The following is a 9639-nucleotide window of genomic DNA, read 5'->3' as shown; positions in this document are numbered from 1 at the left end:
GAGTACGTGCTGCTGACCCAAAGCCAGGTGGATGTATTCCTATATTTTGTGGAAGTTGGTTTGCTTGTTGTTGTTGAAAACGAGTTTGGTTCAGAATTTCAGCTGGAATCTCTAGCGTGTGATCTGTTGGAGCATCCGTTTGACCAACGTGAGCTTGCTGGAAAATATCGTTGTTTCAGTCAATTCTGAATTCAATATGTCGGCAACAACAGAAATCAATAAAAGGTTTTTGGGTTCCCTTTTCGACTCACCTCCTCATTCTCTAAGGCCCGATGAGAAGTCTTTCGTGGCCCACGTCTGCTGACATTGTTTCCTGTCCATGGGGGAGCGGTCTCTTTTCGACCGATAGGGATTGCATTAAGACGAGGGTCCGTCGGTTCATTATGACGTCTTGAAGCATTTGTCGGTGGCGTAGATTGCAAGTTTTGCGTTCTTACACGAGCCATTTTATTGATGATCGTGTCACCAAGTCCTGACGATGACCCTATTGATTGATTGTTTTGAACTGAAAATTGAAAAGAAACGTCTATATTTGTTACGTTCCCGCTACCAGTGTGATTCCAAACAAATGTTACCTTTTCGATCAAGCTGGTGTTGTAGTTGCTGCAGTGGAGTTTGCTGGTTCGGCTGATTTTGCTGCCTCTGTTGCTGTTGATGAAGCTGCTGCTGGTGCTCCTGTTGAAGTTGTTGGTCCCGATAATTTTTTTGCTGCAGATGGTGATGGCGATGTTGTTCCAGCTGCTGCAGCTGCTGTTGTTGGTGAATCTGTTGAAGTTGCTGAATATGTTGCTGATGCTGCAGCTGGTTCTGATGATGATCATGACGTTGTCCTCCGTTTTCCCGTACAAGTCCGGGAGGCACTCTTGGATTCTCTAAACCTAAAGTATTACATTTAACCAGCCTGATCAAATTTGACCCGCCGGATTATCCGATCTCACAAAAGTATTAAAATTTCGATATTTTTTGAAAATTTATTTCCATCTCCTCAACTTTCACAAGCGACTAAACTATTTTTTTGATTTACCTGCTAAGTGGCCAGCCACTGCTGCCATTTGGGCTTGTTGCATTTGAGCTTGTGTAGGCCACTGATTCTGATAAACTGGGTTCACAAAGTTCATCGTGTTGGCACTTGGAGGGACATTACGTCCGTCTGGTGGATCTTTCTTCTTAGCTGGCATTTGAAAAAGTGAAAAACTGGTTTGAAGTGATCAGAACAATAGAGTTAGAATCCTGTAATTGATAAGAGAATTGAGTAGAAATTCTGAGAAAAATTTGACGTATTAATGAATGGTAATTAAAAAAAGATGCAACAAGCGGCAAAAAATTTTTGTTGTCAAGCTCTTTCAAACAGACAGAGTTCCTTAGTCATTTTACGAACAACCTTTTATTTCCTCCTCAATTATTTTTTTTCGTTTTTTTCTGATCTTAACTAGAAAATTTCGCTTACGTTTGCGTATGGAAGAACTGCTGTTTGAGCCGAGGTTTTCAAAAACTCGGCCATCCTAAAAAATGCTTTGATGTAGAGATAATTTGAGGAATTAGTGATGAATCATGTGAAACTCTCCGAGCAAGATACAAAACCTTCGATTATTAAAATTGACTAAAAAATCCATGAACACAACGTGTAGCGAGAAAGGGAAACGGTTGTAAAATACATGTGTCGTGATGCTTTACTAATACAGTTATACGATCTTTCATTTAATCGAAAGTAATTTCCATTATTTTTTTTGCCGGTTAGAAAAAAAGGGAAGAAAAGGGAGACGAGACGAAGAAGAAAACCGAATTCAAAGCGAAGAGCGGAGAAGAAGAGGGCGCACATAAAACCATCTCGTCCCCTGCGACTCCTCTAAACTCCTGTTATTCGTTCTCTTTTCTGTCGTCTCTCCTGCCTACGTATTGTATATTTCTTCTCTACCTTCACCGTCTCTCGCGCCGCATTGATATTGATCCATCTTTTTGCCACAGCAACAGTGAAGAGCGCGCACCTGAATAGAGGTTGTGGCAGTCACTGCCGGTCAGAGCGCTCAGAGAGGCAGCCTAAATGAGAGACGCAGGGTAGTCGTGTTGAAAAGGACGCATGCGCCTTTTCGAGGCGAATTTAGAAAGGAGAGAACCGACGAAAACGACGACGACAGAAACAGAGAGGACCGTCAAAAAATAGCGAGAGATGGGAAGGAAGAGGAGGGTTGGGTATGTAAGAGTGTAGAAGGCTTGTCCGATAAGAAGAAAAATGACTGCTTGAAGAAATGTATGAAGACGACAAACGCAATACGAGGAGGAGGAAGATTGACAAAAGAAATTTTGAATTTGCCTGCTGCACGAACTTTACAGTAAGAGCGAAATATTACACACGTAAGACGCAGCCAACTAAAAATTAGAATTGAAAATAGTCCTGAAAAATGTCCTCGTGTCTTTTATTCTATTATCGGAAACTTATCGGGGGTGCAATAATTTTGTTTCAAATGTATCATGCAAGCTTATTAGCAGTTTGAAAAAAAAAATAATAGATGGTGAATATAAGGAATTAAAAGAGAGAAGGCCTACATATCCAATTTGTGAATCTGGCAAGTCAGAAAGTGATGGAGAATAATTTTTGAGAATTTTTAGAGAGAAACATTGAATTTTTCATCTATACTTGAAAAGCAATTATCGAGTGGGAGAATGAGTGATTAATGACAGCAGAAACAAATTTAGTCACCTGTAATGTGCCTTGATTATAGTTTTTATCGACTTAATAATACACTAGCGAATGAGAGAAGGCACTCACGGAGATGAAAAAACAGAAAATATGCATATTTTGCCAACTATTAAGAGATGAAATGTATTAGTGACATAAAAGTTAGCTCATAAACGCAAAAATATGGCAAGGAATGATGCCACGCACAACAAAACTTTCACCTTAATATGTGTTTTTAGGTTTAGACTTTTCCTTACGATTTAATAATTTTTCGCCAATAAATTCCATAAGCCTGCATCAAAATGGACAAAATGAGACTGCAAAAATTAAGAAACAAGGTTTTGATTAACTTGTAAAACACATCAAAAGAGGGGAGAGAAGAGCTTTTCGGATCTTTATTTTGGACGAGACGGAGAGTGTTCACACAGCTTTTGACTATCGTGCAGCTTTCATATACGATATCGACCGGCGTTTCAGCTTGCGCTACCGTAGCACCACGGTGGGCTCACAAAGGGACTTCATTCAAACAGGAATTTGGCACAATTCATTTTTGTCTTTTAAACAATGATTGATGGTAAGAATGAGAGCCTCATCAATAAAATAACGGAATTTTTGTCAACTAACTGCATAACACTCTTTTTCTAGTCACCCAAATCTTTTGTTCGTAAATTTCGAGAATCTCCATGTCTCCTCTGCCTGCTCTTTTTGTTTGTAGTCACTTTCGTCACGCGATTTCTATGAGGTATGAGATTCCGTTTCTATCAGCAGAAGGATCTGACAAAATCTAAAGGGGAATGTTCGTTTACCAAAAAGGCTTTTTTTAAATCAAAATCTTAAACAAAAATTGTTTGTCGTTTCACATGTTGGTGATCAACTTCTGTGAAAAATTGCTTCATGTTAGGTAAACTGTTAGATAAACTCTTCTTATTAGATAAACTGTTAAATAAATTCTTCTTATTTTTCAGATTCTTTTAAGGATGTTTTTCAATGTGGTTGAAATGAAGATTTGTTTTTAATTCCACTGTTTAATCACACCTTCCGTGACAATCAAAACTGTTTTTGAAAACAAGAGCAGTTTTATCAAAGGCGCTCCAATTTTGAAGCAAGCATATGCGTCACTTTTTCGTAAAACCTTCTTCTTGCCTTGGAAGAAACTAACACTTTACATTTCTGGTGAGGTAACGTTCATTTTGAATTCTTTTTTGAATACATCATTTTTTAATTTTATTATATTTTCTTCTTGAATAAAAATGACTACAAATAGGAAATTTGATCCGTTTCTCATAACGCCAGGCAAATTTGACAGCAGGTGGGCAACAAATGGAAGTTATGAGAAAACAATAACTGAGACGATTTTAAGAAAATCCATTTGTACGAGTTTTTGTTATCCTGTATAGGATTCAACACATCATTCAAGTGCTAGTAATTCAAAAAAGACTGAAGAGAGTGGGATTCGAACCCACGCCCCCGAAGGGACTGGTGCCTTAAACCAGCGCCTTGGACCGCTCGGCCATCTCTCCACATTTCAAACTATGCTTTCGTGTTGTACAAGTATTACGAATCTTCCGCCCTCGAGTTCCCGCCGCTCTCTTCGGACTGCACACTATCTTCCTTCCCTTCTCTGCCCAGTCGTAGTGAGCGCGTGCGGAAACAACGACACTCCGCTGCTAGAGGGCGTCCGGTGTTTAGCGGGTCGTGTGTTGTGACCGAATTTTTCCAATAACATCTGCTTTCTTTATGCCAAACAAGTGAATTGTTGCCTTTTTTCCATGTGAACTCCTATATGGGAACTCAGTCGCCGAATATATAAGAAAGTGAGCTATGATTCATATGTTTAATTTCTTGTGAGACCGGATATTCTGAACTTTCTGATCGACACTCCGCTTTCATTTGTAAGGATTTTTTATCATAGAATCCAGACTCTTTTTGGTCACAAAAAGCTGCAAACGTTTTGAAGGACATATCATACACAAAAGACTATGGAAAAGTTTTTTCAGAGGACAATTGTTCATATTAAACGAGGAATTGACTTTGAATGCAATCATCTAGGAAGATATATTGCCGCTGTACACAACAAGAGTTGGATCATTTTTGTAAAAGTGAGATATTTTTGTGCGCTGGAAACAAAATTCATACTATCTTCAGGCAGCTGTAAAGGGTGTTGGACAAGACGGTGCTCTCATCTCCCCTTTTCATTCATTGTATGCTTCGTCTCTGAAATGGACTCTACTCCATATAAATCAGATCGTATTCACAAAGACGAATAAATGTTAATTAAGCATTCACGCCGTGCGAGTGCTTGTGAGTTTTGTCAATTATTTGAATGGCAAGAAAACATGTTTTGAAGGACTTAAATAAGCGAGATGGTACTTTGATCTCTGTTTGTTGTCTATGCAAAGGATCAAACATGGAAGTAGAAGAAATCTACGTGGAAGATATAATTGCCGATTATAGCCTGATCAAGACAAATATTCAGTGAGTATCGTCAAAGCTATTTCTCGATGTACACACATCCAGAAATATGTTCCATTTCCGTTTATATATGACAGAAATCGCAAGTCATTTTTTCGCTGAAAGTTAGTCTCGTTCAGGTTAATCCCAATCGTTGTAAGGTATCGTTTGACTGCTTGACAGTCGCGTAATACGAGACGAGCTGTCTGTCACAGACCCACCTGCGCGTGTAAAAAATATCGGCGATTGTCATCGTTCTTTGAATGCTAATGAGAGGATCAGTTGGACTGCTGCCGTTTGAGAAGTCTCAATTTAGTGTGCAGAAATGAGACATTAACACATTTACATGGAATGACTCCCAAGTGTTACCCTCGAAAAAAATCGAGACCTATATATATGGTTGGATAGAGCGTAAAAAGTTATTTTAGATTCCAAACGGAATAGTTGGTAAAAATTTCTTTTGGGAGTAATGGTCCAAAAAGTACCAAAAAATGCCTAAATTTGCAAAAAATCATAACTTTGTCAGTTTATGTCAGTTTGTTGAAATTCAAAAAACAGTAAATATACAATTGATTGAACATTTGAAAATAAAATTTATCAATTTTTTTTCCTATTGATTGGATTTTTGATTTTTTGAAAAAATCAAAAAAATTTTCAATATCTCAAAAATCCTAGGTTAACTTTTCTTTTCATTATGACCATTGAATTTAGCACATTTGATTTACTATAGAAACATATCAATACCTCGGGGGAAATCATGCTTACACAAGTTATGCCAAAAATATCAATTTTGGCACTTGGCTTCTTTGAATTCGTTGCCCTCGAATTCAAAGAATGGTGAGGGGCATACTTGTTTTTGTGATTTTTACTTGCGTATGGTTTGCCTAGAGTGTTTGAAATAGAATCTTGCGACATGCAAAATCAATTTTTCAAATGCCGTACTATTTCTTAAAATCATCATCTTGAAAAAAGCAAAATTTTGACATGTGACAGGACACATCTATAGTTAAACTTGATAGAAACTGCCAAACTTATTTTTAACATAATCAGAAGAACATAATCTTATCAACGGCTTGAACAAAATTTTGATTTAGGCCCTAGAATCAAAAAATATTTACGATTTTCCGAGCCTGACCCCTATTTTTGGTGAAGTGTGACATGTGACAGGGCACATCTATAGTTAATCTTGATGGAAATAGCCAGACTCTTGTTTAAACATGATTAAAACGACAAAATCTTATCAACGGCTTAAACAGAATTTTAAATTAGGTCCTAAAAATAAACATATTCACTGATGATGGGACACCTTTTGTTTTTGATCATAACTTGAGAACGAAAAAAAATATCAAAAAACTGTTATCGCCATTCGATTTAAAATAAAAAAAATACTATTAAACAAATGTTATTGGTTTGTTTCGTATCGTGAAAATAGGTGAAATGGAAAAAGGTCGATTTCGGCTGTCCGAAGCTGGAAGGATATCTTTCGGAAATCGTTCATTTAACCTACTTTCACAACAGGGACCAAGTTGATTCCACTTTTTCTATGTTATTGTTTCATTTTAAATCGAATGGAGTTACCAGTTTTTTGATATTTTTTTTCGTTCTCAAGTTATGATCAAAAACAAAAGGTGTCCCATCATCAGTGAATATTTTTATTTTTAGGGCCTAATTTAAAATTCTGTTCATGCCGTTGATAAGATTTTGTCATTTTAATTATGTTTAAACAAAAGTCTGGCTATTTCCATCAAGATTAACCATAGATGTGCCCTGTCACATGTCACACTTCACCAAAAATAGGGGTCAGGCTCGGAAAATCGTAAATAATTTTTGATTCTAGGGCCTAAATCAAAATTTTGTTCAAGCTGTTGATAAGATTATGTTCTTCTGATTATGTTAAAAAATAAGTTTGGCAGTTTCTATCAAGTTTAACTATAGATGTGTCCTGTCACATGTCAAAATTTTGCTTTTTTCAAGATGATGATTTTGAGAATTGGTACGGCATTTGAAAAATTGACGTTGTATGTCGCAGGGGGAGTACGATGAATTCGAACTTTCTCGAAATCGAACTGTCCCGAAATCGAACTCGTCCGAATTAGAACTGTCCCTTTTTCGAACACGCCCAGAACAGAACAAGAACGGAATCGAACTGCTATAAATTCGAACTGTGCGGTGTCGAACTGTCCCGGATTGGAACTCTGTTAGCAACAGGGCGCGCTTGCTTTTTTAAAATTGTTTTTGTCCAGGGCTGTCCAAAACGGCGGCCGGGCCTCGGCCGGCCTCAAAAAAGCCTCGGCCGAAGAAAAAAGGCCTCGGCGCGCTCCATTGAGAAAAAGCCTCGCGAGGCCTCGGCCGGCCGAGGCCGGCCTCGCAAATGTGACTACGGTCAGCAAGTCGCATATTTTACGACAAGTTGCGTATTTTTTTTTTAATTTTTTGTTTTTTCTCGCTCTTTTTCAGCAAATCACACATTTTTCGAGAGTTTTCTCGATTTTTCCATCGATCTGTGGCGACATGAACATTTCGAACGCCAGTGATGGTCGGTTTAAGCCGATTTATTCATTTGTTATAACCGTTATTCAATTTCAGACACAATTCAGATGCCTCAATGATTCATTGATCCGAACAAAACCGATTGTGAATTAGTGATAAAGAACAAAAGGGAAGGATTCGGCGGTTTTTATGCTAGTTGAAATTAGCTCCTATCCAATTTTGCACTAAATCGCCCGAAAAGTTCATGCGATTCAAGCTTCGGAAGCAGATGTAGAAAGATCTTTTTCAATCATAAAAAACTTGTACACACCAACTCGTCAGAGCCTGGACTTAAAAATGCTGGAAAAGTTGATGATTCTCAAAGAAAAAGATCGATTCGACACAGGCGAGACTTGAAGATTTTGATGCATGAACACAAGCTTTTTTTGTTAATTTTTTTGAATTTGTTGTCATTTTCTCTCCCCTGTTATCTCAGTGTTGAATTAAAGATTTCTTGACTTCCTCCTTTTTTTAAATGCTCTAAATATCGAAAAATCGAGAAAACTCTCAACAATGCGTGATTTGCTGAAAAAGAACGAGAAAAAACAAAAAATTTAAAAAAAAACGCAACTTGTCGTACAATATGCGACTTGTAGTCATATTTGCGAGGCCGGCCTCGGCCGGCCGAGGCCTCGCGAGGCTTTTTCTCAATGAAGCGAACTTGCGACGGCCTCGGCCGCACAAAATTTTGCAAGGCCTTCGGCCGGCCGAAGCCGGCCTTTTGGACAGCCCTGTTTTTGTCAACAAATTTTGCATGTTTTCTCCAGAAAATAACTTTTTTCACTTATTTTGGATATTTTGCGAATTTCTCTACCCGTTTCGAGAATATAAACTTTACAGAAAATGGCTGCTCGTAAAAACAAGCCGATCGTTAAAGTTCAAGGATATGCAATGCGTTTCAAAAAAATGAACAAAAATGGAACAGAGCTTTTTTACTGTGTCGAGCGGTAAAAAATTGCAGCATTACTATAAAACAATATTTTTTCCAGAGAAAGACGAGCTCGATGTGATGCATACAAAGATGGATTGGAATGAGTTGAAACTAAATCCGAATTTCCAGGTCTGTTTCTACTCTTGAACACCTAAATTGATTTTTTACTACATTCACGTGAATCGAAACAGAAAGCTCACCAACGCATTGAAGGACGGGAGACTCATCAAGACGCTAATAAATCAGCCAATCCCGCCAAATATGCCTTTGATTGGTCTCAATTTATTAGACGCCATCTCCGACGCCCATTCTGTTTAAAAGTCATGAATTCTTTCTTTTTTAACACATTTTCTATTTTCAAATTATTTTTTCCTCACTGTATTCAAATAAAAATGCTTTTTTTGTTGTAAAAATGATTTTTTCTGGAGAAAACTTGAAATTTTCAAAGGTAATGCAAGCGCGCTCTGTTGCTAACAGAGTTCCAATTCGGGACAGTTCGACACCGAATCAGTTCGAGTTGGAACAGTTCGATTCCGTTCTTGTTCTGTTCTGGGCGTGTTCGAAAAAGGGACAGTTCTAATTCGAACGAGTTCGATTTCGGGACAGTTCGATTTCGAGAAAGTTCGAATTCATCGTACTTCTATTTCAAATACTTTAGGCAAACCATACGCAAGTAAAAATCACATAAACAAGTATGCCCCTTACCATACCGGCCGCCGAGGACAACGAATTCAAAGAAGCCAAGTACCAAAAATCGATATTTTTTGGCATAAATTGTGTGAGCATGATTTCCCCCGGGGTATTGATATGTTACTATATTAAATCAAATGTGCTGAATTCAATGGTCATAATGAAAAAAAAAGTTAACCTAGGATTTTTGAGATATTGAAAATTTTTTTGATTTTTTCAAAAAATCAATAAACCAATCAATAGGAAAAAAATTTAAAAAATTTATTCTCAAATATTCAATCAATTGTCTATCTACTGTTTTTCAAATTTCAACAAACGGACATAAACTGACAAAGTTATGATTTTTTGAAAATTTAGGCAT

At 37.5% G+C, this 9639-nt stretch overlaps 2 protein-coding genes and 1 non-coding gene across 3 annotated transcripts; 1 reads left to right on the top strand and 2 right to left on the bottom strand.

Moving 5' to 3' along the window:
• Positions 1-215: 215 nt before the first annotated feature.
• Positions 216-1178, bottom strand: CBG24867 (the record flags this gene model as incomplete). Its single annotated transcript, XM_002648508.2, has 3 exons — positions 216-505; positions 576-878; positions 1025-1178. The coding sequence occupies 3 exons, from the start codon at positions 1176-1178 to the stop codon at positions 216-218; spliced, it is 747 nt and encodes a 248-aa protein (XP_002648554.2).
• A 1068-nt stretch (positions 1179-2246) lies between these two features.
• CBG24866 lies at positions 2247-8906 on the top strand (the record flags this gene model as incomplete). The annotated part of the gene is made up of 7 exons (XM_002648507.1): positions 2247-2330; positions 4675-4776; positions 4823-4878; positions 7372-7537; positions 7586-7664; positions 8647-8717; positions 8766-8906. The coding sequence occupies 7 exons, from the start codon at positions 2247-2249 to the stop codon at positions 8904-8906; spliced, it is 699 nt and encodes a 232-aa protein (XP_002648553.1).
• CBG28364 lies at positions 4116-4197 on the bottom strand. The gene has a single exon. It is a non-coding gene (tRNA).
• Positions 8907-9639: the final 733 nt, after the last annotated feature.

Source organism: Caenorhabditis briggsae (assembly GCF_000004555.2).
Source record: "Caenorhabditis briggsae AF16 supercontig from assembly CB4, cb25.NA_240, whole genome shotgun sequence".
Classification (NCBI taxonomy): Eukaryota; Metazoa; Nematoda; class Chromadorea; order Rhabditida; family Rhabditidae; genus Caenorhabditis; species Caenorhabditis briggsae.
This window is presented reverse-complemented; position numbering and strand designations above follow the sequence as displayed.